The sequence below is a fragment of the Bombus bifarius genome, unplaced genomic scaffold (genome assembly GCF_011952205.1).
Source record: "Bombus bifarius isolate JDL3187 unplaced genomic scaffold, Bbif_JDL3187 scf7180000008286, whole genome shotgun sequence".
In the NCBI taxonomy this organism is placed as follows: Eukaryota; Metazoa; Arthropoda; class Insecta; order Hymenoptera; family Apidae; genus Bombus; species Bombus bifarius.
The window spans coordinates 688,509-716,393 of NW_022884569.1; the positions used below are offsets into that span (position 1 = coordinate 688,509).

General features: G+C 30.8%; 6 protein-coding genes across 10 annotated transcripts; all 6 read left to right on the forward strand.

The window, feature by feature from the left end:
* The first annotated feature begins 1,627 nt into the window (after positions 1–1,627).
* On the forward strand, positions 1,628–6,142 carry LOC117212230. Its single transcript, XM_033456833.1, has 8 exons — positions 1,628–1,841; positions 1,966–3,124; positions 3,210–3,503; positions 4,200–4,315; positions 4,399–4,714; positions 4,798–5,165; positions 5,251–5,629; positions 5,740–6,142. Exons 2-8 carry the CDS (start codon positions 1,974–1,976, stop codon positions 5,957–5,959), a joined length of 2,844 nt encoding a protein of 947 aa, XP_033312724.1. The 5' UTR covers positions 1,628–1,841; positions 1,966–1,973; the 3' UTR covers positions 5,960–6,142.
* Positions 6,143–7,141: 999 nt separating this feature from the next.
* LOC117212253 lies at positions 7,142–8,557 on the forward strand. Its single transcript, XM_033456876.1, has 3 exons — positions 7,142–7,877; positions 7,975–8,246; positions 8,321–8,557. The coding sequence occupies exons 1-3, from the start codon at positions 7,728–7,730 to the stop codon at positions 8,433–8,435; spliced, it is 537 nt and encodes a 178-aa protein (XP_033312767.1). The 5' UTR covers positions 7,142–7,727; the 3' UTR covers positions 8,436–8,557.
* Positions 8,558–8,665: 108 nt separating this feature from the next.
* On the forward strand, positions 8,666–10,362 carry LOC117212252. The gene is made up of 2 exons (XM_033456875.1): positions 8,666–9,073; positions 9,150–10,362. The coding sequence occupies exons 1-2, from the start codon at positions 8,810–8,812 to the stop codon at positions 10,071–10,073; spliced, it is 1,188 nt and encodes a 395-aa protein (XP_033312766.1). The 5' UTR covers positions 8,666–8,809; the 3' UTR covers positions 10,074–10,362.
* A 2,921-nt stretch (positions 10,363–13,283) lies between these two features.
* Positions 13,284–14,345, forward strand: LOC117212222. The gene is made up of 2 exons (XM_033456817.1): positions 13,284–13,626; positions 13,814–14,345. Exons 1-2 carry the CDS (start codon positions 13,357–13,359, stop codon positions 14,123–14,125), a joined length of 582 nt encoding a protein of 193 aa, XP_033312708.1. The 5' UTR covers positions 13,284–13,356; the 3' UTR covers positions 14,126–14,345.
* A 1,159-nt stretch (positions 14,346–15,504) lies between these two features.
* LOC117212215 (ataxin-2-like protein) lies at positions 15,505–21,397 on the forward strand. 2 transcript variants are annotated; one of them, XM_033456800.1, is made up of 9 exons: positions 15,505–16,214; positions 16,365–16,473; positions 16,605–16,931; positions 17,019–17,255; positions 17,336–17,648; positions 17,732–18,036; positions 18,111–18,638; positions 18,714–18,894; positions 19,016–21,397. In XM_033456800.1, exons 1-9 carry the CDS (start codon positions 16,177–16,179, stop codon positions 19,552–19,554), a joined length of 2,577 nt encoding a protein of 858 aa, XP_033312691.1. In that variant the 5' UTR covers positions 15,505–16,176; the 3' UTR covers positions 19,555–21,397. The 2 variants fall into 2 exon arrangements, with proteins under 2 accessions (XP_033312691.1, XP_033312692.1); XM_033456801.1 differs by having other exon boundaries at positions 15,507–16,214; positions 18,714–18,882.
* A 288-nt stretch (positions 21,398–21,685) lies between these two features.
* On the forward strand, positions 21,686–27,655 carry LOC117212216 (ATP-dependent RNA helicase DDX55). Of its 4 annotated transcripts, none has more exons than XM_033456805.1 (8): positions 21,686–21,923; positions 22,054–22,161; positions 22,261–22,533; positions 22,612–22,970; positions 23,036–23,233; positions 23,296–23,986; positions 24,074–24,139; positions 25,359–25,494. In XM_033456805.1, exons 1-7 carry the CDS (start codon positions 21,825–21,827, stop codon positions 24,113–24,115), a joined length of 1,770 nt encoding a protein of 589 aa, XP_033312696.1. In that variant the 5' UTR covers positions 21,686–21,824; the 3' UTR covers positions 24,116–24,139; positions 25,359–25,494. The 4 variants fall into 4 exon arrangements, with proteins under 4 accessions (XP_033312696.1, XP_033312695.1, XP_033312694.1 ...); XM_033456804.1 differs by lacking the exon at positions 25,359–25,494 and adding an exon at positions 25,085–25,162; XM_033456803.1 differs by lacking the exons at positions 21,686–21,923; positions 22,054–22,161; positions 22,261–22,533; positions 22,612–22,970; positions 23,036–23,233 and adding exons at positions 25,769–27,190; positions 27,277–27,655 and having other exon boundaries at positions 23,846–23,986; positions 25,359–25,648.
* The last annotated feature ends 230 nt before the right edge of the window (positions 27,656–27,885 follow it).

The following is a 27,885-nucleotide window of genomic DNA, read 5'->3' on the forward strand; positions in this document are numbered from 1 at the left end:
TAGCAACAATAAAATCGGCCGCTTGTCGACTCATCCTTCTTAATTGCACGACGACAGGTGACTTGGAACAAATATGATTTAAAATTGGATTTCATCGTAAATTTAACTTCGTGCCAAAATGTTGCAAATGTTCCAAATTTTTCCTCCCTTTTTTCGACACACGCATTGCTTCCTAAACCGTATCCTTGATAAAAATGAATTTTATTGAAATATGCATGGTAGGAAGAAAACAGGAAGAAAGACGGACATATCTGTTAGCGCCATGAAAACTGTCCAAGCAAGCGAAGTACCCGAAGACAGACACTGACCGTGAACTGCGAGACCTAAAAGAAGTTTACCTTATGTCGTAAATAGAGGGACGTCTTTCTTACGTACGAAGTTGACAGAACCACGTGCTCCACAAACTTTCGAAGAATCTCAATCTTTCGTTTAAGCTTTATGTTAAACTTCGTGAGCTTTCGTTATTTTATAGCTGAAATGTGTCTTCATCTATATATATATATATATATATATATATATATATATGTGTGTGTGTGTGTATTCTATTTATAAAATTTTGTATAACAATTAATATGACATAAAATCATGATCAATTACACTAATGCTATTCAAATAAATGAATGAGTCAATGTTTTTACAGAATTCTCTCGGCACTATTCGATACTTGTCAATTCTGCGAAAAAACTACAGTAAAAGAGGAGTAGTACGCATAAGGTGAACCTCAAAAGATTTTCGCTGTAACATAGTCGGCAGGCATATCCTATCTCGCCGCTGGAATCCTCATATGTCTTTCATCGTGCCTTTCCAACACCTCGGAACCTCTCGGATCATTTTGCTCGGTCTCTCTTCCTCTTTTCTTCCGAGAGTCCATGTCTCAAGCCACGGCAATACGAGAAGGCAATCATATCCCATCCCACTGTCCCAGCTCGACCAAAATATCACTTCGACTACTTACTGAGTGGCCAAAACCAGGGCCGTGTTTGCGCGGTGTGTCGATCACCCCATTGAACTTCTATTCTGCGCTAATTACTCACTCGGCTGCATTGCGTGTTGCAATGACATCGAACGATTCTGACTTTTTCTTTGAGTTCTTATTTATAATGTGAAAGCGAATTTTCTCAGTCCTATTACATTTACTCTACAAATACCATACTATACTCATATTTCATCGAAACTTGTTGTCAATTTTATGCCTACGTAGATCGAAAGTTATTTATTTCAAAAATACTACAAATAGATTGTTGCTTTTATTTGAGATATTTGAAAGTACATTTAGCCTATATCATTTTATAATACAACAATATGTCAATTACCTTTTAATGATTTATTATTCTGTCCATTTTCCTTTTTGCGCAAATTAATGTATTTGTATAATTTTTAATTCAAATAAGAGAACCAACCACATACTATTTTTTTTAACGTTTTAGTTATTACATCTAAAATTTTTTACATTCACAAATTACACACTATTGTGTAAAATGTATGATAATAAGATAATAATAAAATATTAACAATATTGGGACAAAGTTAATTAAATCTCAAATTAGTTTAGTCAGATTTAGTAAATCCTAATTGTAGACATATAATGGCGCCACATGACATGGTTGAAGGATGTATTACCATTCGTTGGTTAGATATAATTGTTGTGTATATTGTGTTTTTCTTCAAAGTTTTGTGCATACTTTGTGTATAGATTCGCGGTTGTAAGAAAAATTGTAATACGCTTATGACGGTTATCAATAGCTTGTTCAAAATGAATATAAAATAAAAATATAATACTGGCATAAAGAAATAAAAACATTCAAGAAGCGTTTCATCACTTAACCTTACTTTTTTAAAACGTGAGTGTCAATTGTTTAACCTATATGATATATTACTTTTAGTATATACATTTTTATTAACTACTTCCAACTGTCCATATTTGTTATTTTTTTGTTTTAAGTATTACAATGTATTGTTTTTTAGGTTTAACAATGGATTCTCCAGGATCCCAAGCTTTGGAAGTAGCTAAAAATATGAAAGATCTAGCAGTGTTTAAAAAACCATTAGGTGTAGCAAAAAAATATAAAAAACTACAACCAAAAATTTTAGATGAAGATACATATATAAAAAAAATGGGGGAAATTATTCAGAGGGACTTTTTTCCACATTTAGATAAACTTCAAGCACAAAATCAATATTTAGATGCATTAGAACAAAACGATGTAAAGAGGATGAGAGAATTGTATGAAAAATATAGTTCAGGAAGACCAACAACTGAAAGACCTGCTAGTCCAGCTACATTTGAAACACCTATGAACAAAATTGAGTCTGAAGATGAGCAGTTTAAATCTACAAAAGTACCAAAAGATATACCTGCTAATACAGATACAAAAGAAAAAGACAAAACAGAACCTACAACAGGATTAGATGCATATTTAAGTATACACACAAGTGAAGACAATGCAAGTTTCGAAGAGATGATGATTGAGGCTGAAAAAAAATTAAGGTTGAAATATGCATGGCTTTATGAAGCTGAAGAGAATTGTAAAGCACTAACAAATGCCAAATCTTCAGGTACATTGGCTATTGAAGGTAGTAATGACAAGCCTAATCAGTTAGATAGTTGGAATTATCAAAATAAAAATTATATTATGTATGTTCCTGATGGAGTTGAATTAACTCCTGATGAAAGGATAGATTTAGCCAAGAAAAAGCAACTGGTAATACATGAAAATACAAGACTTCGAACTAACCCTTTCAATGAACAACAAAATAAAGAAACTATTAATGAATTAGCAAAAAATCAATCAAAAGCCAATGATGGAAAAATTGGAGTTGATGGCAAAGAAATTGTGAGGAATCCAACACCCAGAGTAAACGGATTTAGCTTTGTAGCAACTCCAAGTCCAAGACCTGGAGAATGTGAAAGTCCTTTAATGACATGGGGTCAAATAGAAGGTACACCATTTAGATTAGATGGGGGAGATACACCTTTATTGAGAACAAGTCAAGGACCATCATTTAGAATGGCAGAACCTCCAAAAAGAGAGCAGCTTGCATTGCAACTAGCAGAGAAAGCTGGTGAAAGGCATAGAGATAGAAAAAACAAAGCTTTAGAAGCAGCCAGAAAATCGTTAGCAACGTAAATATTTTTGTACCACTTGCATAGTTGTTTATAACATCTATATAAAATATCTCTTTTTTTATTTCATCTTTTCTTTGTGTAGCCCATCACCAAGGTCAACAATAGATCGTTTGAGTACTATGTCTCCAGCAGCTAGAAGATTAGCTACCCAAAAACTTCGAATTGCAAGTACACCATCTCCAAGAAGAGCATTATCCTCAAGGACACCATCGATAGGTATCAGAACACCCAGCACTCCACGAATAAATACAGTTTCAAAACCTGAAAATCACCTTGAACTAAAAAACAATAGTATGCGATGTCAAGGTCCTGTTCTTACCGATAATTTACTTAATCTGCCTCTTCAAAGGCAAAGGGCAGCTGATTTCTTTAATAAGTGAGATATAAGAAGGTGTACTATATTGTATATAGCTGTATAAATAAATAATATATAAATATATTATTTTATAATATATATATTATAAATATAATATCACATTATAATATATATTATATAATATTATATTATAACATAATAATATAATATATATATAATATAATAATATAATATATATAATATTATATTATAATATATATATATTATATTATTACATGATTAATTATCAAATGTTCATTTATAAGTATTCATTGTCTAAATTACAAAATTTATATTTTACAATAAAATATTCATCAAAAAATAACATGTCATTGATACCAAAAAGAACTAAAATCATGAAAGTACATGTTTCTTTTCCTTTTTCCCACGCCGTGTATATAAACGATAACATGGAAATAATGCGGAAGTACCGATTCATCGAATTATCACGTCCAACGTTCAATTCATTAAACATATTTTATTGTGATGTAAATTATAACCAGTACAGGCATATATTCATTTACGTTTACATCAAAACTTAAACAAGTTGTTTACTATGTACAAAAGAAATTTAACTCCACATTTAAAAATACGGGAAGTTTTTAGGATATTTTTAAAAATAACAGGAACTACAATATGCTATCGAATTGCGTAAAGTATCTTTGAATTCAGATCTTTTTCGTGTATATAAAGTCTTCACAATTAAGAATGAGACAGAACGGAAGTCATTAATATGAAGTCTTCAGTGTTGAGCGCTCTTTTCGTCCTAACAATAGCGTGCTTGATACTTCAGGCTCAAAGCCAAGGATGTACATGCGGAGGTTTGGGGGAAGGTATTCAATTATAAAAATTAATGCTTATGGTGTAATTTAATTTCTTTTATTTAAAATTATTCATTAAATTCTATCACTTTTAGGTTCAAATCCTTGTACTCAAAGCGAAGTCGTTGTGAAAGCTACAAAATTACCAAAACCTACACATTTTGTGCCAGCAGAAGAAATCAAGGATGCTGCAACTGTAAAGAATATCCAAACAGGTTGTTCCAACTCAGAAAGTGAGAGCAACTCCAGTCCTTGTAACAGTAATGGTAACACCTGTGGATGTGACAAAAATCCAAATACACAAAGTGAAAGCATTGGATGTAATGACAGCAGTTGTAGTTGTAATAAGCAAAATATAGAAACTTTGGATGTTGAGGATTCTGTGAATTCCAATGGCAATGTTGCACCAAGGTATATTTATCTTTATTTTTTAAATAGATAATATAATAACCAGAAAGTATATAAGAATTTCCATCTTAAATTTTTATTTGTAGGTTTCCTCCAATTGGTGATTTGTGTTATCCTCTTCCAATAGAACCTAATAGTGGAAAAATAATAGAAAAAACTAAAGTTACACCAGCTTATCCTGGCAAACTTGTATGTTGTCCTTCATCAGTTCCACATGAAATTTGTATAAATACAGCTACTGGAGAAACTAAAAGTAAAACACTTAGTTCCTCTGATGCTACATCCGAAACTGTTTCACATGGAAGCATAAATTTTGACACACTTAGTGGATTAAATTCTGCAATATATAATTTACCCTTAGTTTATGCTCACTTAAATAATGAAAATACACAGAAGCAATATTCAAAAATGAGTATGAGTAGCAGTTCCTCAGATTGTTTTGATGATGCTACAGGTTCAATAACTATTAAATATATTATTGTTATTTATAATTAGTTCAATATGAAAATACTAAACAGACCTATATATATATCTTTTAGGTGAAACTCAAGAACATAATTCAGCTCCAGCAATACCAGCAGATGCAGTTTCTCTTACTCTTGCATATAAAAATCTTCGTGCACCAAATGTAATTTACAGGCAAGGGAAACAATTTGTTCCAGAAGATAAATTATCCTTTGGTCACCGTACAGTACCAGTTGATGTAAAAAGTGAAAGCCAAATTCCTGATATTGCAGAAGAAAAACTGGTAACAGTAAATAAACCTATTGTAGAATTAAAAATAGCACCTCAAAAAACTGTTGTTATTGGTACTTATGACGAGCAAGAAGAAGCAAAACTTGCAGAGCTTGAAGCAGTTGAACGTGAAAGTATAACGCAGGAAGAAACTTCTGATCAAGAAAGTCTTATTACCTACAAGTAAGCTTGATGATTTAAGAAATTATTAACATATACAGGAAAGATATACTATTTATTGTTCATACAAATCGTATATAGTAACTATTTACTATATTATTAACTATTTACAGAGATTTGGGTTATGCACCAATAGATGCAACTTATAGAAATACAAAACCTGTGAGTTACAGTCAAGGAATAAGTAGTGGAAAAATTGATGATAGTGAAGAGGAGGCATGTGGACCTTTAGGACCATCAATACCAGGCTATATTCCAGGAAAAATTATAGTTCAAGAAAAGTTTATTGATGATAGTTTTAGCAATTCAGAATCTAGGTCATGTCCAACATAATTTATTAAATAATGATAATACATGTATATTCAATTCTTTCAGTTTTAAATTCTGCTGAAGCTGTGTATTCTTTCCATAAAAGAAGGTAGCAATTTGCACTAGTAAACCGGAAGGATTGAATATTGAGCAAAAGAAAAACATTGTAATTTAAGTATTTAATAATAACAAATTTTGTAATATTAATGTGTTTTATTCTCTTTTATACTGTTTTTAATAATATATTATAAAATTCGTTAAATGAAAGTAACTTGTTAAAAATACATATTATATAACTGTGTAAAATTTTGAAATAAACAATGAACATTAAAATAAAATAGAAATTTCTAACGTATTATACATATATACAATACGTTTTTATATACAATATGTTTACATTAACTATCAACAATAAGTTTATGTGGGCATAAAGTAAAATTAATAACCTCTACTAATGTTCTAATAAATTAATCGTTCGTTAATTAGTTTGGATTAGCATTTAAAAATTATTATATTTTACTACCTCCTCCAATTTTCTTAAGAACTAAACAGAGTACGTTAGAAATTTGAATTGGATAACCTATCAATTATAGCATAAAAATTAATAAATAAAAATAATTAATAAAAATAATTAATCATAGCAACATATTTAAATAAAATATGTATATATGGGTTTATTTATAAAAATAATATGTATGTATGTATAATATGTATAATGTATATATAGGTCTTACTTACAAAAATAGTTATATTTTCGAATACTATTTGAAATACTACCTAAGCACAAGACTATTTGTAAATATATAGTTACGTTATCGATAAATTACAATAATCTGTTAAATTACACATTGTCTTCAACTAATAGTTCGAGGAAGAAAAAAATAAGAATTAGTAATGACTGCCATGCGTGCTGTCTACTAAGATTTACAATGTTTCTTCGACTTTCGTGGTTTAAGCCTAAGCGAACCTATCAACACTTCGTGAAACATTCTCTAAAGCTGGGAAGGGAAATCTTTTGGTACGAGCACCATATGGTCGAGCATGATGATTCTTTCGAAGGAAATATTATAATATATGGATACATTTGTACATATTTACACACAACGTATTGCTATTTAAAGCATTAACACAATTTTTTTTAATGACATTTTCTTTTAATTTTATTTATACATTCCCACATTTATGTTTACCACAATTAATAGAATTAAATTATAATGTAATTAAATTAATGTAATTGTAAGTTAAATCATGATTAATTACATTAATCAAATGCAATTGGTGTGGAATTTACTACAGTATAATTATAATAATACACCAACATTTACAAAATAAAAAAAGATATACAGAGGTTGTGATATTCACTATTCAAGATTTTTCAGAAACGATAGAACATTTATAATCTTTTTAATTTACAAACAATACACCTTGATAATAGCGTGCTATACTTTTGCATATTGATTGATATAAAGCAGTAATATTTAAAATTCTTAGGGAACGGTACGTGTGTTTCATTCACGGTTTCATAAACATGTTCGCAGCTTATAGCTTCCGCAAGTACAGAATTGTTTACTGCCTCTTATTGAAGCACGTGCGAAGGTTGCGAAAATTTAAAGTAAAATGCAAAAATTTGTTCGTTATGAAGAACACGTACTTAGAAATCGCGTAACATAATACGTATAATCGTTAATCTGATCATAAACCGGAAAAGGAATTGTTTTTAATGAACATATGTATATTAAGAACGCGAGATCGTGGCTACAATTTAATTGTATTAAAAATTTAGGATATCATCATGTATTCAGGAATGATAATCTGGATTTCCACCGTTGCTTATTTATTTTGCAGTTTGAAAAGCTGCTATAGCCTGGATTGCAATGGCGCCAAAATAGTGACTTATGGTGAACCTTGCGTTACGGCTCGCCGACTCCCTTTTCAGATTCAGGTGCAATTAATTAATTAATTAATAAAAATTTATTTTGTAATTTCAGCAAAGAATATCTCTCCTATCATCTTGCAATAAATAATAAAAATAATTTCAGGGACCTAAACCGTGTTCCAAAGAGGAAAAGGCACCTGTGTCGTTGAATTTTAAAGTAGTTACCGATACGTATACTCAACCTCGTCATATTGAATATCCAATTTCAGTCGACATGCCGACTACTACCTCATCACCATCAGGAAAGCTTAGCATGGAAGATACTTTACGTGGAGAAGTTTATGCGTACAATACTTACGTTCCGCCCGCTGTTAATCCTTCACTACCTTCAAAGAATTATAACTTTCAAGTTGAAAATCCGATTACAACAAACGAGTGAGTATCCTAATCGTAATTTCATCCTGACCGTTAAAATTTTTTCAAATATAACGTGAGATAAACTTTTTCAGCGTTACATCTGACGATGAATGCGAAACCAAAGTTAAACGACTGAAAGGACTTCAATCCCGAATTGACCGAATACTCGTTCCTGCGTGTGAAGTTTCATCGTTATCATGTTCATAAATTTTGATACCATGAAATTAATATAAAACAGATAAAGTAATGTAATAAAATACAATAACAACACTAAGGTATAAAAGCGTTAAAATAAATTTGATATGATAAATTATGTTTTTCCTTATCCATTTCACTTGACATTTGTCGTGAAATGCGCGTAAGTAATCACTGAAGAACTAAATACGTGCTTTTTTTTTATTTCTTGAGTATATATGTATACGTAAGGTTACACTTTCATCAATGATATCTCATTTAATCATCTTAACTTTTGAAACTGCGCACCGTGTGCGTGCGATTTACTAAAATAAGATATCAATCGTCTGAATATATGAAGCCGCCTTCATTAGCCAAAATCAGTGAGTGCATTCTTGGTTGGAAGAATGAAGTACAAGTGCTCGCGTGTCTTCTTGTCGTACGTGGTATTATGTACCGCGACATTTAGTGCTGCTAGTGAAAATCAAACTGTCATAACAACAGCAATTAAGAACAGAATACGTAATCCTTTATCTGAATTACTCCAGGATGACTTACCTATTGTCTTACAATCTTTGCAATTATATACAACGTCAGCGGAAAAGGAAATTTTTAATGGAGAGGATAGAGATAGCGGAAAGATAAAAAATGAAGTGGAAGAAGATAATCTGGTGACTTTTTATTTCGTATTTTTCATTTTGTACCGTTATTTTGTTTCATTTATCAATAAAAATTAAACATTTTTAGAAGCTTATAGATAACTCAAAGAAGTTGTCAAAGCGTGAAGTAACTGATTCATTGACTTGGGAGTTTTCTAAAGCTAAATTCGAGCATTCAGAATCTTCTCCACAGGATCCATTAGAAAGTAATTCCTGTGAGACAGAGGCTGCAAGCCATGGTCACAGACATAGAGTTGGAATTATTGTTCATGAATATTTTTGTGAACTGAACAAGTTCTTTCATTACGTTGTAGACGCTGGGCAAAGTTTAAAGCCTGAATCTCCGTTGGTTCACTTACTGAACATAACTGAAGATGCAATTTTATTTACTGAACTTGAAGATCTACCTGAGTTAATAGAAATCGGAGTAACGCGCCTTGAAGCAATTTTAAAACATCCCGAGAAATTAGAAACGCTATTGAATATTATAAGAAAATCTTTCCGTATCGTTACTCCTATTTTGAAAAGCGTAATTAGGTTGAAAGGTTGCACTGTAAAGTTTATCACTCATATTCAAGATCTTTTTAATTATTTTAAACTTGATTATGAATATATTGCTGGTATTTTAAAAGAATTTGAGAACAAAGTTTTTACCTTCATCAATACCGCATTAAGTTTTATTTATGGATGCATATTAAATCCTATAGAAGAAACAGCAAATTTATTTTCTAAGGCAATCGCGTGGCTGGAAACGACAATCGGTTATTTGATAGTTTACGTTCAACAAAAATTCTATCGGCATTTATCACTTTTGGAAGAAGCTATCGATATTTTACAAGCATTTTATAACGGATATACTGCTTCTGGTTTTTCGGAAACTTTAAATATAGCATTACAAGTTCTGGGATTGTGTAAAAATCCTACAACAAGTGGAGAGAGTTTGCCGAGTGCTGCTTCTTCTCAAATGTCACAAAGCAGTATTTCAGGATTACTTTCGGATGAAAAGAATTAATATTCATCATTTTTTATATCAGTAATTACAATTCGTTTATCGATTTCTATATGTAATTTATAATTGAGAATTGTAACATCCTGCCGAATTCTAATCTCTGCTACAAATTTAATATCCACTTACTTGTATTTTTATTATTATTTATTATAACTTAGTATATTATAATGATTCATAATGACGATCAAAATATGTCTCTTTTAGGATCTACATTCCTTTCGTTAATTAGAATAATTTTCGAATTCTTATCTTCATCGCAATTAACTTTTTCTCACGACTGTTAAAAAATGTTTGAAATTTAATAATTTATTATACTCACTATATGTAGCTACTGCATATATATATATTAAAATTGTTTATTAGCATAAGTGCTGAAATAAAGATATTACGTATTAAAAATATCCTTATTCGAATCACATTCTTTACCGCTATTGCGCATAATTTTGTTTATACTAAAGAACTTTCGAGTTTCCAAGAGTCGACAAAAATTCCATATTGATGAGATATTCCTTATTTTGTACTCGATCCTTGAACGATTATTTCTATTTTTGTAAATCTAACCATATAAACAGAAAAACAGATACATAAAGGCAAGAAAAATAATAGTTTTACCACTAGCGAAATAAAACTCAAGTAATTTAAAGAGTAACTCTGCGAACACATTTTATAGAAATATATTTACTTATATTGCATCAGTTGATTTCAATTACGATGTAAAATATGATGACTACCTAATATGTTTATCGCTAGGATGTACCATTAACTTGGCAAAGTATATAAAAATAACATTTTAAAAAGATCCAGGAAATGGAAATACGTTGATTACACAATTTCCGCAGAACGTAGATAAAGCATTGTGAAAAACGCAAATCATGACGTAGCATGGAATAATTGCTTGATTTCATCAAAAGTGGTCGAAGAGCGGTTCATTTTGTTTCAGTAGAGCGAAGAAGAGCAACGTGTGCAAGTCGTGTCGCTTAGCTGGCGATAAAGAAATTGAGAATAACTTAGAAGTATAGAGGCTTAAGTGGTTATTAGCGTGATCTTTGATCTTAATTCGTTTTATCATAGTAACACACCTCGCACGAAGCTTTCAAAGCAGTTTACTACCGTCTCTCTAACAGAAACTGTCACATTCTTTTGAGCGATAGTCCTGACAGAAAAGAACAACGATCGATTACATTATGGCTCGATACCTCCTCTTATTCGCTTTTCTGTTTGTCTGCCTAGTTTATGTGTTACAGGTAGGTAAAATATTTTCTTCAAAAATTAAATTGAATGTAATTAAATTTGGTTAATGGTTTGTAACCGAGGATTCTTATAATTCTTTCCGGCAATTTATATTAATGTCTAGGCTACTCCAATACCCGAAGACACACCACAATCAAATCCACAAGTTCAAAGTGCTCTTGACGATCTAACGAACAAAGCGAAGAAGATGTTCGATGATGCAAAAGGGGCATTTGAAAATGCGGATTTTAATGGCGCCTTAGAGAAGGCGAAATCAGCTATTGGACAGGCTACTGACAATTTTCGAAAAGAGATAGAGAAACTTACAAATAATAAGCGTAAATAATCGTTCGATCAATTGTTCATAACTAAAGTTTCTCTACTATGGATTTATAAATCAGTACAATTACCTTTTTTAATAAAAAGGGCCAACAATTTTCTAGCGTTTCTTTATTAATATTGTATTTTCGTTCGCAAATAACAGATTGCATCATTCTTGTTAGATTTCTAATATGTATAAGTACTTATGTATATGTCTTTTGAAAACAGTGTTAATTTTAACACAAGTATTAAGATAAAAAATAGTATTTACACAACTAATAGATAAATAACGCGTGCTTTAATGAATCCATGATTTTCCATGATATAATTATGTATCATTGAACACAAATTTTGAAAATAAAATGCGAAGATAAGCACTTTCCTTGCATTCTCTCATCCTTTAAAAATGTCACTGTTAAAAAGTTATTAATGCTTAAAATTATATAAATAAAAAATATATCTTCGAACGTCCTATATGTAGAAAGAATTATATCAACACCATGAAATATCGTTACATAAACTTTTCCTATCTTCATAATACCACCGATAAAGTCATGCATCTCATCAGTTCGTAATACATTGAAACATAAAATATATGTAAATTATATATTTAAATAAACGTGATAATCTACATTTATTATCAGTTATTATCAATTGATATGTACATCATCGTGTAAATTTTGATACAGAATAAATATCAAACAAAGTGTAGAATAAAAATCGGGTGAAAGTGTATGAATGTATTGCAAATAATAGAATCAAAATGGTCATGGGTCAAGGCTTCTATTGACCGACAGTACACATATAGATAACCAGCTGTTCCATATGGACTTTGAAGGAATGATTCCGTAGCATCGATAGTACACATGCAACAGAAGAATCAACAAGTGCATCAATAGAAATTTTTCCACAAGACCTTGTCCTCTTGACGTAACTTCCTATAAATGCATCTAATACATATTTAACAGCAAATTTCAAAGATCAAAAATGTGATTAAGTAACTGCTTGGTAGAGGAGTTACTCTTTCTTGAAATATTTTTGAATATCAAATTTCTCAACATAATATTTATGTTCGTGATAATAATGGTTGGAAGAAGATGTAATAGCTAACATAAATGTAAATTTGGTAGTTTTGATATTTTTGTGAATTTCAATCCTATTTAATTGCTAAGATAATGTAATTTCTCCGCAGAGAGAAATGCAATGCCTTGAAACTTCGTTTTTATCTTGAACTTTAACTCGAGAATATCAATATAAAATCGACCATCGGAGAGAGAAAGAAAAAATATATAATCACTTATCATAACTTAACGAATATATCGCAGTATTTACTTAACCATGTTATTATTTGATGAAGAAAGAACAAAATTAAATTAAATTATCCATCCCAATCTTACGCACTAATGCTATAAAATATTTATTCATAAACGTGTATAAACCTATTTTCAGATAATATCTTTAGTAAATATTAAGTTGTAATCAAATTCTTCTCATTATTATCTTTTGAATAAATCATTGAAAAACTGAATGAAATTAATGGTTATCGAGAAAAATTCTCAAGACTTTCTTCTGAAAGCGTCTAAAGAGGAATGCTAAAATCACAATTCATCATCGTCTTAATGAGATAATTGGCTTGCCCTCGTGCACCCTTGATAAGAATCGCCTATAAAAGCAGTAGCTGGTGTAGCCAGCACATCAGTTACTTTCTAGTTGATTTACAGTGAATCCAAGGAAAATGAAAACCATTTTCACGATCATCTTCGCTATTGCACTGGTCTCGGAAGCTAAAGTTGCTCCGTCCAGTACTACCAATTCTCAGGGATCTCCTGAAGTTCAATTGACCGAACTCATCAACCAGGCTCAAACGAACATCAACAATTTAGCCAAACAAATTCAGGAACAATGGAATATCCCCGATCAAGAGACTATGGTAAAAACTGTCAAGGAACAGAGCACCAACTTCATTACCAATATCCAAAATTACATGAAAAACATTACTGAAGAGGTAATAATGAACTATTTAGTTAACTGAACTTGATTTAATATGTTTAGAAACTTAGTTTCTATGAAACAATATTTTTTAATTGTATCGTTTTGAGAAAGACAAGGCTATAAAAAAAGTAAATAAAATTTGTGGATTAGGCTTAAAAAAAAGTATAATAAGAATTCAAATATTGTTTACGTTTATTTAGGTCAAGACTAAGACCCCTGAATTGGAAAGACTATGGGACGGCGTTAAGGTCAAGCTTAACAAGGTCGTCGAAGATATTAACAGTGGAATTCCGAACGCTCAGCAACAAGTCAATGAATTGCAAACTAAATTCCAAGAAGGAGTTCAAACCGTACTCAAGGAATCCGACAAAGCCGCTAAATCTCTGAGCCAACATTCTGGAAAAATCCAGGAAGATCTTGCAAAATTCACGAAACAGGCCGTTGATATTGCCGTAGAAGCAACGCAAAATCTAAACAATCAACTTCAGGCCGCCGCAGCTCAGAAAAGCTGAACAGCCAAATTTCCTCAGGCTTGAAAATGTATTAACTACATGGAGAAAGAGAAGAAGTTCAACAAAATTTTTCAATAACTAACTCTATGAAAAATATATTTTCTTACAATTTCGTTACAGATAGGTTTATTTTTATTCATTCTTAATTATTTTGTATTATATTGTAAGTTAAATACAGGCAAGCTAATAAGTTAAATTAATTAAAATTTCGTCATTCTTCCATTGTACCGTATCATCAATTAATATTTTGACGAGTATAATAATATATATATATATATATATATGTATGTATATATGTATGTATATGTATGTATATGTATATATGTATGAATGTAGGAAGAACAAAAATGTATGTATCGTTCAACCAACTTTTGAAAGGATACGACGATCGATTGTGACATAATAATTGTGCTTACAGAAGAAATTGCTTAATCACTTGAAATAATGCATTGCTTAATATTAAACATATGAACCATTTATTTAACGTCAGCAAATACCATCCGATGAAAAATATATGGATAAGAGAAATAAATTCATCAAGAGACTGGCATATATTAAATAACTGTAAGAACGTTAACTAAGTAAATTGCATTGAGAATACAATCTCATTCACTTTTTGTTCATCAACATTTTTAGTAATATTGATCTTTGATACTATTTTTGTACATATAATTACACATATAATTGATCTGGAAAAAATGAAAACGTCCTTATTACTTCCTTTTGCAATATTTTTGGTAAGTAACACTATACCTTGATTATAAATTGTTCAGAGGTGTATATCATTATTCAATTGTCCACCAGATGATAATGATGGGTACAGAAAAAATATTTGCGAGGGAACAAAGTGTCTCATCAGAACTTTCAAATGCCTTATCGAGCCGTTCAACTGACCGTACTGATAGAGAGAAAAAGATAAATAAGGGATTTGAATGGATAATTCAAGGCGTACATATATTGGGTCAAGTGGACGATTTCATTTCCGATAGAACAAAGAATATTATTCGAAAATTGCACACAGTTTATAACGAGAATCAGAGATGAGAGAAATAGAGATGCGTATGGACAAGTTGATCGAAGTTTAAAATGAAATTACTAGATATATAACACATCAATTTTTTTTTAGACCGACTGAAATATAAATATGTTATGGAATATTTTGAAAAATATAATTCAATTTACAAGTTTTCGAATAATCTTCAATAACAAAATCCTTCCTAAATATATATGGGTTACTATAAGTAATAATTAAAGCTGCATTTTCACCAGAAAAGGAAGTCTCAATGAAAGTAGGTTCTTTAAGAAAGAGCATTGCGAATGATCTTTATCAGAATTTGCATTAACTTCTCACTAGGTGGCGACTGTATTTGACAGTCACCGGGATCAGGTTGATCAGGCGACTTGTGCTAAGTTTTATCGTTTACCACATGTTGATTAATTAAATAGAAATACAATTTCGTGGCCGAAATCATTATTTGGGGCTACCGTTGTTCGTTTCTTAACTCCGTCAACGCAAAAATTCCATAAAGGTGATTTCCTGCGTAAAGAGAACGGAGTTACGTCACGCACTAGCAAGATATCGTGTGTCGAGCAGACCGTGTTCCCCCGTACGTCTCTTCGAATACAAAGTGTTCCTGCTTTCTTTGCTTACACTCTTGTGTCTGTCAAAATCCGAAAGTCACGCACGCGCTAGACTTTCGCGAACGAGTGTTTAGATAACCATTGGAGCATAACCTATAAACGATTGTGATTCGAAAACCGATCGTGAATGTTGGTAGTTGTTGTAGCTAATACCTCCTGTCAATCATTTTGGGGACGAAAAATATTTGAAATTGAAATTTTAAATATCTAACGAGCAGTTCGTTGAAGAAGAAAAAAATCGTTAATACCTCCCTGCGTTGGGATATTCGATCGAAAATATTTTTTGACGTTAAGTAGTCACCGGGAAATTAGTCAAAATTCCGGTCCCCACTAGGAAACGAGAAGGTCCGCAACAAACCGGCGGCAGAATTCCACCAACCACTGGCGAAGAATCCTCGTCGAGTGGCAAAATGAATAGCAAAAGAAAGAATCGTTCAAACACAAACAGGTATCTTTTTCTTTTGTTTCATTATATATCTTCCATATCTTTCTTTATCCCTTTCAAACTGAACAAATTTTAAATGTTCAACTACTAAACTTTTTCGTTTCTTGATATTTAAAGACAATATTGGATTTATAAATATGATTTTATTTTCAGATCACCACGTGCTCGTGGTCCACAAGAAAGATGTGTTGCTGCTGAAGGGGTATATAATAATGCCCATTTTATGCATGCCATAACTAGTAATGTTGGCAATGTTGTACAGGTAATAGATTTATTTGATAAGAATAAACAAAGACCATATTTTTTTCTGACTTTCTTCATTAATAAAACATATAAAATATAAATTTTGTAAGCTCTTTTCATATTTATTGTAATATATTTATATTATCGCAGATTCAAACATTAAATGGTTCAATATATGAAGGTATTTTTCGCACTTTCTCAAGCCAATTTGATGTTGTCTTAGAAATGGTACATCGTGTGGAAGTTACAGAAAAATTTAATCCAGATAGTGTAGTAGAGAAATTAATTTTTAAACCACAAGATATTATTACTATGTATGCCAGGGATATTGATTTAGATTATGCTACACGTGATGGGTTTAGAACAGACACTTCTATTAGTAAATATAATGGTGTAGTTGGTGAGAAAGAATTGGAACCTTGGGATGCTCCTCCTGCTACTATGAATGGAGATGATTTAAAATTGGATGGTACAACAGTAAGTACACAATATTTATAATAATAAAAAGAATATAAATACATATATAAGTAATGTATTCATGTATACATATAAAATTAACTTTAGAATGGGTGGGATGCTAATGATATGTTTCGCAAAAATGAACAAAAGTATGGTGTTCAAACAACATATGAACCAACTTTAGCTGCTTATACATTACCACTTCAGAGAAAAGATACAAAAGATTACAAAGAACAAGAACAAAAGGCTGCAGAAATTGCAAATGAAATAGAGTCACAGCCAAATTACAAAGCTAGACTAGAACTGGAAAATGGCGATGAAGAGGAGAGATTTGCAGCCGTGGTGCAGTTTCTTGCTACTGTTATAGTTATATTTAGAAAGTATGGAATTATTTATCTTCTATTAATTTTACATAATTTTAGGTGAGACCTACTGAAGGTAAATATATTCCACCTCCACTGAAGAAGAAAAATGGAAATAGTGCAAAGCTGATGAGATCTAGTGAACCACCGCCCTCGCCAGGACCTGCAACTGCTAATAAAAATGTCTTTAATCAACAATCTCCGTCCAACGTAAATGTGAACATTCCTCCAAATTCGAATCTTCCTATTGGAATGCAAAGTGCTCATCCTTCGGTACAACATCCAGTATCAATAAGCCTGGGACTAGTGGTTACATATAACAACCCTCCACCACCATTTGTGCCTACACCAGCAACACAACCACCACCACCAGGTACTAATTACATTCATAACAATAAAATATAGAAACATAAAAATAATTCGTACATTTTCTTTTAAACAAATTTATATTTATAGTACCTGTGATTCAACAATCACAACCGCAATCTCAGGCAACACCTTCTGTACCACAAGTCAGTTTTCCACCACAGCAACAACAGACATCATCATCCAAAATAAATACAGAAAAGCGTGAACGGCCCGGCAGACAACAAGTGTATCAAGCAGATAAAGCACCACCAGCACCATTCCCACAAACAAATGTTACCACTGCTCATCAACAGCAGCAATCATCGCATCAACAGCATGGTCAATTACAACAACAAAATTCTGTTGAAGGACAACGATGTGAGATAGTTTCCCATAAATCAGATCATAGAAAAGTAATACTTTTTCTATAAATTATATTTAAGCTACTTTATGTGTACAAAATTATGGAACGTATATATTGTTAAAGGTACCAACACCACGTAGTAGAGAAGAACAACATTCAGAATTGAGGCAATTTGCATCAGAGTTCAAATTAGCAGAAACACCAGCACAAGATACACCACCTGTTACCAGAAAGCAACAACACCAACATCAGCAAGATACTCATACTTCACCTCAAATTACTCAGACACATCATCAATCATCACATCAGCACACAACGTCACAATCGTCGCAACAGCAACCGCAACAGCAACAACAGCAACAGCATCCAAATCCTCCACAACAGCAGCAACAACAACAACAACAATCACATCAAAATCAAACTGTTCCAGAAGAAACTGTGGTCACTAGTAAACCACCACCAGGTCCATTACCATTGCGATCTACAAGTCCTCCCCAATCACAACAACAACAACAAACTTCTACAAACACCCCCCCTGTAACCCAAGCCCCACAAGAAGCTACTGCCGATAAAATAACGACAGCTTTCAAAAAATCTACGTTAAACCCAAATGCTAAAGAATTCAATCCAAATACTAAAGCTTTCACGCCGGTAAGCTACCACTTATTAGATTAGAAATTAGCGATAATGTAATATTGAATTATAATATAAATATTATACCTTCAGCGATCTCCAAGTACACCAACACCAAGTAGACCACACACACCACAAACACCTCAATATACTGGAGCAACTATGCCTACAACTGTAGTCATGCCAGCATATGTAATGACTAGCCAACCACCAACTGCGTTCAGTCAGCCACCGACTCAACCTGTGACAAGGTTCCGGAAGGGTCAGTATCTAGGTATCTGCATCTTATTTCCAATATTCTATTTATTAATAAATGTTTTATATTCAATTTTTTTCCAAAGCATAGATCTCTTTCGAGATAATCATAAAATTGCATGTTATTCTGCTTATTTCAGTACCAGTAATGCATGCGCAACATCGTGCTCAAGATATAGCCTCTCAGATGCAAGTAGTAGCAGCAACTGGACAACCTTTAATGGCACCAGCACCTCTACATCCACCATTCCAGGTGCCTTATCCTACTCAACCAGCATATCAACAGATGGTACGCATGGTTCAGGCACCACCACCACCGCCACATATGGCAACACCTTATCATCACCATGACTCACCAGGACCACAGGCTCCTGGTATTCAGTACATGGGTCCACATACACATCCACACCCTCATGTTGCTCAACAACCACCAAGTCAAACCCCCTCTCCAGCTAATCCTAATCCACCACACACACCAGGCACTTACAATCCTCCTGGTACTCCACAACCCACGTATCCTCCACCACCTCCTCAAGGCCATGCTCCAAGTTATCCAATAATGTGTCCTATAATTCCTCCTCATATACCAATACCGCCCCAACATATGCAATACTTGCCGCCACAACCACCTCCAGGAGCGCAGCAAACTATACCAGTGATTTTGCCGCACAATCAGTAGCTGCAATCAGAAACGGAAAAAAGAAGAAACTACTAGTATTCTGCAGAGGTAGAATAAAGTTTATAAATTTAAGTTACTTTCATGATGGCGTTTGGCACTTAAAATGACTTTCTTGCTTGTTCTATGCGTCGATATATCTATAAGCAATTTTATAAGTTTCACTCTCCTTTCTTTTCTCCATTAATAATAGCAATATCATTCCAAACTCAAAACAAAAATAGTATGCGTTTTATTTAATTCAGATAATAATCAGCCACTTTTACAAAAAAGAAAAATTTATAAAATAGTAATAACCTAAAATGAAGTGCTAATCATCTTGAAAGTGACTTTGAAGTGGGTTAGTTAATTACAGAGGACCCACAATGACATTTAGTCCCTCAAATTGTATTTAAATCTTAATCATATGAGACAGATTTCAGTATACAATTTACCATGGTGTACTACTATATTATTAATTTAAATGTTACAACAAAAAACAAACATAATCTTTGAGATTAATTTATAGAAATATATGAAATGTAAAAGGAAAATTGGCAAACAAACAATTTCAAAATTGTATTGGTAGGTGGTGCCTATGCATTATATTAGGAAATGAAAGAAATGAGGGACTGTGACTATAAAATACTGCAAGAAATATTAAAATTAAAGAAATTTCACTTTTAATTATCATAGCTCACACTACTTTGTAAACATTCATTAAACCAAAATTCAACCTGTAAGGTTGATACAGAGAGCTATCCAATAGTCTGGTAGTGAACGTATCTTCGGAGATTTGAGTACTCAAAAACGGAGTAATTGTGAACATCACGCGAGTAAAACTTTTTTTTACACAAAGTAATTATTGGTATAATGTAAAAAAATAGAACATATGACATATTTTTCTGCTCGCGCTTTCATATTTGATATCTTGCTGCAGTGGATAAGAAGCACAGGAACAGGTCGATATAATTCTTCAAAATTTCATTAAATTGCGTTTAATTGTACAAAATTAAATGACATGATATTGAAATAATTGAAGTCAACTTTCAAATTTTGCGATTTGTTGATGACGGATTTTGTTATGAGATGCTAATACATAAGATCCTCAAAGCAAAGAATAAATCTAATTAGAAAAAATGTATAAGAGAAAAAGGATCTGGCAAGTAACGTTTAAAACGACCCGACAGACGATCCTGTCGTGAGAAAAAACCATCTGCATATATAAAGAGGTACAAATGTATTAGTTTTTGTTTAGTGATTTAAAATATAAAATTTCGATATCCTTTTTTTATGCAATAACATGTTTACAGTAATAATTATCGATCTTATATTCGTAAAAAAAAATAGATAAAAGTAGTAGAAATAGATTTAAAAATGATACAAGGAACATTACATTGATTATATTCAATTTTTAAATTAAATTTTCTTCTTCTTAAGCTTAATTTAGATAAGTATTACGTAATCTATGTAATGTCTTTATAAATGAGCATTATTTTTTATTATAGATAACATGAATTATAAATTAAGGAAAGTATTGAAGAAATTTTCAGAAAGGTAACAATATTTTATTGTCCACTAGATTGAAGAATTTATTGCGTCGAATATTTAAAATTGTTATAACAATTAAATATATTGTGTACCTCTTGTGTATAAACAAATACTGTCAGATAGTATGGCATTGAAAAAAAAAAACAAATTGAATTACGGCCTTAGACCTAGTCGTGTACATAAAAGAAATAAAGGCAAGGACGATCCTTATCTGAGAGATAGTTGAATGTGTGGCATCGTTAGACACAAATTTTATATGGAAGAGATTTAAAAAAAAACATCAAAATAAACTCAATACGTTAAAAGCCAATTTGTACATGATGGTTTATTTATTTTTAACTTCCTATAAAATGTTTCAAGATCTAAATTTTAATCACGAAAACTTATTGAATACGTTTTATTTATATCTCTTTCCTTTTATAATTACATTTTACATTTAATTTAATATAAAGTTTCCATATCTCACAGTAAACACATTTCAAAAATATTAAATATATCCTGAAACTAAAGATTGATTTATATAAATGATATTTGAAAAATCTACGATAAGGTTATTAAGGTATTCTATATGTACGTATAAATCATCTACAATCTGATTTACATTGTACTCTATACTAGTAGTAATGGCATGTTCAACATAACCTATAAAACTCTATTAAATTATGTTTGAAAAAAAAGTAACGTTAAAATTATATATTTTTTAATTTTTTAACTTACTTTAACTTAAAATTTTACAATTCATAATGAAAACACAAAATTGGAAAGAATTAGAGTTGCCTTTAAGTGATTCTGTATTAAAAACCATTGAAAAGTTGGACTTTCCTTATATGACACCCGTGCAGGTAAATTATAGCAATCAAAATTATAAAGTTATGACAAATTTTAGATTTGAATCCTTTGATAAAATAATATTTATAGTTTAAAATAGTTACAAATTTTGTAAATTTGAAATTTTGTTTAAATTATACACAGGCAGCTTCCATACCATTACTACTAAAAGGAAAAGATGTTGCTGCAGAAGCAGTAACAGGGAGTGGAAAAACAATTGCGTTTTTAGTTCCACTCTTAGAGATATTGCAGGTATCATATGAAATCTACAACCTGTGATTATTTTTGTTTAATACATATTTATATATTTTGGATAAAAAAGTAATCATTATTTACTTAAATTTAAAACAGAAAAGAAATGAGAAATGGAAACCTATAGAAATTGGAGCAATAATAATCAGTCCTACAAGAGAATTGGCTATCCAAATAAATGAAGTTTTGCAAAAGTTTCTAGACAATATACCAGATTTAAAACAAGTATTACTTGTTGGTGGTACAACAATTGCAGAAGATGCAGATAAACTTAAAGCTGGAGCAAATATTATTGTAGCCACACCTGGTCGATTAGAAGATATGTTGTCTAATTGTAAAAGTATAAACTTGACAGCATATGTAAAATCTTTGGTAACTAATATTTAAATATAAAATATGTTTTTATAGTAATATTTTGTTTAAATTAATTATTAGCAATGTTACTCATAGGAAGTACTGATCTTAGATGAAGCTGACAGACTATTAGATCTAGGATTTTCTGCAACGTTAGATACAATATTATCTTATTTACCACGTCTCAGAAGAACAGGTTTATTTTCTGCAACTCAAACAAAGGAATTGCAGCAGTTAATAAGAGCTGGGCTTAGAAACCCAGCTGTGATAACTGTTAAAGAAAAACCAAATATTTCTACACCTACGAATTTAATAAATAATTATGTCATTGTAAATGCTGAATATAAATTATCTATAATGATAGATTTTATTCAGCGTAAAGGGATTAATTTAAAATATATGATTTTTTTATCTACTTGTGCTTGTGTTGATTATTTTAGTCATGTTGCACAAACGTAAGTTATAAACCATTTAGGTACATTTCTGTCAAGATACATCTTATAACGTGTTTTGGTTTTAGAATGTTGCCGACTATTCAAGTATTTGCAATTCATGGCAAAATGAAAAACAAGCGGTACAAAGTATTCAACGATTTTCGATCTATTGAAAGTGGAATTTTAATTTGTACAGATGTAATGGCTCGTGGTATTGACATTTCAGAAGTTGATTGGGTATTACAATATGATCCTCCATGTTCAGCAAGTAGTTTTGTTCATAGGTAAGAGTAGATCTAACTTTAAAATTTCTTATTATTTATAATTTTGTTGTAACTTGCTCTAGATGTGGTAGAACTGCTAGAATAGGTAACGAAGGAAATGCATTGTTATTTCTCTTAAAAACAGAAGATGCATACGTAGAATTTATTAAAAGAAATCAAAAAGTAGATCTACAGCAAATAGTTTTGGAGCCATCCATTATTTCATACAAAAAGTGTTTAACGTGTATGAGAAATTTACAAAAACAAGATCGCTCTCTTTTTGACAAGGCCAACAGAGCATTTGTATCATATGTACAGGCATACAATAAGCATGAATGTAATTTAATATTAAGATTGAAAGATATTGATCTAGGAAAGCTTGCAATGGGTTTTGGGTTATTACGAATGCCTCGTATGCCAGAACTTAAAGGAAAAGATATGTCAAATTTTCAAGAAGAAGATATTGATATCAATTCAATTACATATTCAGATAAACAAAAAGAAAAAAGTCGTTTAGAAAAATTAAAGATTTTTCGAGACACCGGAGTATGGCCTAAGGCACAGAAACGTAAATGTAAACAAACTGAACCATGGTCTGAAAATAAAAAACAGAAAATGGAAAAGCAAGAAAACCGTAAAAAAAGGAAAGAGAAAAAACTGAAGCAGAAGATGTCAGAAAACTCAACAAAAAAGCGAAAAAAAAAGATGAATGAACAAGATATCAAAGATTTAGCAAAAGACATAGCATTAATTAAAAAGTTAAAAAAGAAAAAGGTACGTTTAATATAATTTTTGAAATGAAAATTTCCTTAAAAAATAAACCCTCATATATATATTTTTAAAGAAGAGTAATTATTTCAGATTTCACAAGAAGAATTTGATACCGCTTTTGGAACTGATTGAAAAATTTAATGGATATAGCAGAAGGTAAACAATACATGCTGAAGTTATATTCAAATGAGCCTTTTTTGTATATATTCAGTATACAGATAAAGAAGCATGTATATATTATAGAATTCTTCAATCTTTTGTATTATTTTCATGTATAGTTTATTTATTGATAGTACTACTCAAATTATAACAAATCTTCTCTGTTAAAATAAGTATATTTTAATTTTCTTTACAATAAAAATTTTTTATAAAAATGAAGAAAATAATTTATACCATATTACACATGTTAGATAAATAAAAAATATTAATATATATCTTTTCCTACATAATAAGATAACACTGAACTCTGAATTGAATATGTGAAGTATTCTGAGTATTGTGAAAATGTATGATATATAGTGTATGTATATGTGAAATCTTTTTGAAGGAAGATTTCATTATGTGAGTGGGCCCCACTTATCGAGTATAGTAGAAGGGGGGACATAAGCACTGCTTTAATGTGGCATAGTGATGAGTCACACGTTTGTGCAAGTGTCAACTGGGTGTAACAAATATAATTTCAATTTTTATAATAAAAAATAAGAAATTGATTAGAAATGAATAATACAGATGTAAATGATCGTCCGAAATGGTTGCTAGAATTGGAAAATCGGAAAAGAAAAGTGAGAATTTAAAGAAGCGATTTTAGAGTATACTTAGAGATATATTTTTTCGCTTTTCTTTTGTAATATGATATCTGTTTACATTTACTAATTATTATTTTTTATATATAATTATTTATTATTATTTATTATTATTTATATATAATTCAAAACAATTTAATCATTAAGTACATTTAGTAAACTAAAAATAATATACAACCATAGAAAATTTTATTTGAATTTATCAGTTATAAATACCTACAATTTTTAATCCTCTGGAGATTATTAATAAAATTAATTGCTTTTGAAATTTCTAAATCATTGTAATCATTTTATTCAGCCTCGATTGGCACATGAGGCTGGGGCAGGAGCACCTTGTGTTCTTTGTAAAGCTGCATGTCCAGGTTTGGATTTACATTTTTGGAGAAAAATTTGTAAAAATTGTAAATGCAGTAAAGATGATCATGACGTTGATGATGACGATTTTCCCCAATTTGATTTGTTGTTTGGAAACTCAAGAAAATATAAGAAAAAATCAATATGTAAATACCACTAAATTAAAATAATATACACAATATATATACAATATAATACCTTTTTATTAAATTTTTTAGTATTACATATAAACAGTGGAAAAGAACATGCAGAAGAAGCATTTGAATGGGTGCCACCAGATACAACAAAAGAACTTGCTATAGACTATATGAAAGCCTTACCTATGGAAAAATTACCCATTAAGGGATCACCTGGTGCAGCTCTGAGGAGACAATTATTACAAAAACAGTTACCTCTTCATGACATAGATTATAAAACTTGTGATAAGTTAAGTGAACAAGAGAAAAAACAATTTGAAAGGTATTTAGAAAATATAAAAAAATATGTGGGACAAGGAACAGTGACAAAGGTAAGATATTATTATACATTATAAATTTAATCACCAATTAAATTTGAGTATATATAAATTAAATCAATAATATATATATTTATTTATTAATATATTATATATATATATTATTTACTATAGATATTAAGTGCTCGTCCATTTGATGGATCATTAATAACACCTGTAAATGCAACAGACCTGCAACATCATAGTCCACAAAATAAACTTAATGTGCCACCAAGCTTTGTTCAATTACGTACACCAAGCAGTTTTGCTCCAAAAAGTTCACCTAAGAAGAATTTATATGAAAATTTAAATGTACATAACTTTTCTACTCCTTTAGATACAAGTAACAGTAGTAATATTAAGAATATTCCAATTCTTGAAAAATATAATATAATCAATAAAGGTGGTGAAATTAATAAAAGTAATAGTCAAGATATTGCAAAAGATGTGCCAACGACTGATGCAGCAGTCACAAATGTTAGTTCTGAAGTGACATCACTTTGTACTCCATCAAGATATCACAAAGAAGTATACAAAGATGTACTAAAAAATCCATCCACCTCTCTGATACATTCAAAACCAATAAATGATAATGTTGGTATTGTAGAAGCTCTATTAGCAGATGCTTTGCTACCACCTAGTACAGTACATGCAAATGATATAGTTAGAAGTACACTAGACGAAAAGGGTCTAATGTATATACGCGAAAAGCTCACAAATAAGTATAGTAATCAAGAAAATCAAGGGCAGGTACTATCCAATATTCCCAATTTTGCAAGAAGTTCAGATTCAAACAACTCACTATGTAGAAACACTGCTTTTGGATTACAAAATGAAAATATTCCCACAAACACAAATAAAGGAGCTGATAAAACAGTTACTATTAGTAGTGTAAAATATCCTGGAATGTTAATTCCATCAAAGGATGAACTTCAAAAAATAAAAAAGGATATTCATAATTCTGGGCCAATAAAGACAGAAATGGAAATAATGAAAACCAATTCAAACTTAGTTAAATCTGATCCTTTGTATTCTACAGGTTTCAACATAGAAAATCTAACAGAATGTAAATCACAAACTCCTTCAAAAGTAGTGGAAAATTCATTTCCTTCACCAGCGTCATCATCACAAATATATCCACAGATCTTCGATATTAATAATTATCAAGCAACAGTAAATAGTTTTACAACACCATCCACCACCCTTCATTCCGAGAAATTGGAAAACCAGATTTTTCCTTATGAAACTAATTCTACAGCAAAACCACTGGAACACCATGTTCCAAATATAACACATCTTAAGAGTGTCATGGAGGAATTAACAATAGATTCTAAATCACAAAAGTGCCATAAATGTGAAGAAGGGTTCCATGTTGGTGATGTTGCAGTAATTACGGACAAAGCTAAAAATGCAGTATGGCATCCAGGGTGTTTCATATGTAGTATGTGTAATGAATTATTAGTAGATTTGGTATACTTTTATTATAAAAACAAATTATACTGTGGTAGAGATTTAGCAACACTTTTAGGAATTCCTAGATGTTTTGCTTGTGATGAGGTATGTACAATATACTTAAAAAGGTTTCCAAAAAATTTCATCTCTACTTCATAATAATAAATTTTATATTATCTTATATTTTTCAGCTTATTTTTGTGCGAGAGTATACTGTCGCAGAAGGACATAATTATCACGTAAAACATTTTTGCTGTTGGGATTGTGATGTTCCATTGGCTGGGAAACAGTACATCACAGAAAATGATCGTCCATTATGTCTCTTGTGTTATCAAAAAACATATGCAAAAACGTGTAACATGTGTGAGAAAGTAATTGCAGCAGATCAACAAGGTGTTGCTGTTAAAGATTTAAATTTTCACGCAACAGAGGCATGTTTCCGTTGTTATATTTGTAATAAAAATTTGTTAAATGGCAGATTCGCAGTTAAAGAGAAAAAGATATTTTGTAGTAAGGAATGTATTTCAAACTTTTTGCATCCACAAATTAAATAACTAATCAGGAAATATTTCTTTATATTATACCATTTTTAATAATCTAGCATCTTTTTTTAATATTACGTGTTATTTGTTATAAAATACAGTGCATTATGTAGCTTTAATTTGTTGTACATATTTATCAGCATGAAATGTACATCATATTGAAAAACAGACATTGTACACAATCATGTGTATAAAAATATATATTTTTACTAAGTATCTAAATCATTTTTTCAACAAATATTCGTTATATACGTACAT

Excerpts from the sequence above, each read along its gene's own strand:
- LOC117212230 (XM_033456833.1), top strand. The coding sequence starts at position 1,974 with ATGGATTCTCCAGGATCCCAAGCTTTGGAAGTAGCTAAAAATATGAAA. Across the intron at positions 3,504-4,199 it reads GCAGCTGATTTCTTTAATAA|AACGGAAGTCATTAATATGA; the intron begins GTGAGATATAAG and ends AGAATGAGACAG. Across the intron at positions 5,630-5,739 it reads GAAAGTCTTATTACCTACAA|AGATTTGGGTTATGCACCAA; the intron begins GTAAGCTTGATG and ends AACTATTTACAG.
- LOC117212253 (XM_033456876.1), top strand. The coding sequence starts at position 7,728 with ATGTATTCAGGAATGATAATCTGGATTTCCACCGTTGCTTATTTATTT. Across the intron at positions 7,878-7,974 it reads GACTCCCTTTTCAGATTCAG|GGACCTAAACCGTGTTCCAA; the intron begins GTGCAATTAATT and ends AAATAATTTCAG. Across the intron at positions 8,247-8,320 it reads AATCCGATTACAACAAACGA|CGTTACATCTGACGATGAAT; the intron begins GTGAGTATCCTA and ends AAACTTTTTCAG.
- LOC117212252 (XM_033456875.1), top strand. The coding sequence starts at position 8,810 with ATGAAGTACAAGTGCTCGCGTGTCTTCTTGTCGTACGTGGTATTATGT. Across the intron at positions 9,074-9,149 it reads AAGTGGAAGAAGATAATCTG|AAGCTTATAGATAACTCAAA; the intron begins GTGACTTTTTAT and ends AAACATTTTTAG.
- LOC117212222 (XM_033456817.1), top strand. The coding sequence starts at position 13,357 with ATGAAAACCATTTTCACGATCATCTTCGCTATTGCACTGGTCTCGGAA. Across the intron at positions 13,627-13,813 it reads TGAAAAACATTACTGAAGAG|GTCAAGACTAAGACCCCTGA; the intron begins GTAATAATGAAC and ends ACGTTTATTTAG.
- LOC117212215 (XM_033456800.1), top strand. The coding sequence starts at position 16,177 with ATGAATAGCAAAAGAAAGAATCGTTCAAACACAAACAG. Across the intron at positions 16,215-16,364 it reads AATCGTTCAAACACAAACAG|ATCACCACGTGCTCGTGGTC; the intron begins GTATCTTTTTCT and ends TTTTATTTTCAG. Across the intron at positions 17,256-17,335 it reads AGGAGAGATTTGCAGCCGTG|GTGAGACCTACTGAAGGTAA; the intron begins GTGCAGTTTCTT and ends ACATAATTTTAG.
- LOC117212216 (XM_033456802.1), top strand. The coding sequence starts at position 24,700 with ATGAATAATACAGATGTAAATGATCGTCCGAAATGGTTGCTAGAATTG. Across the intron at positions 24,766-25,084 it reads TGGAAAATCGGAAAAGAAAA|CCTCGATTGGCACATGAGGC; the intron begins GTGAGAATTTAA and ends CATTTTATTCAG. Across the intron at positions 25,649-25,768 it reads GACAAGGAACAGTGACAAAG|ATATTAAGTGCTCGTCCATT; the intron begins GTAAGATATTAT and ends TATTTACTATAG.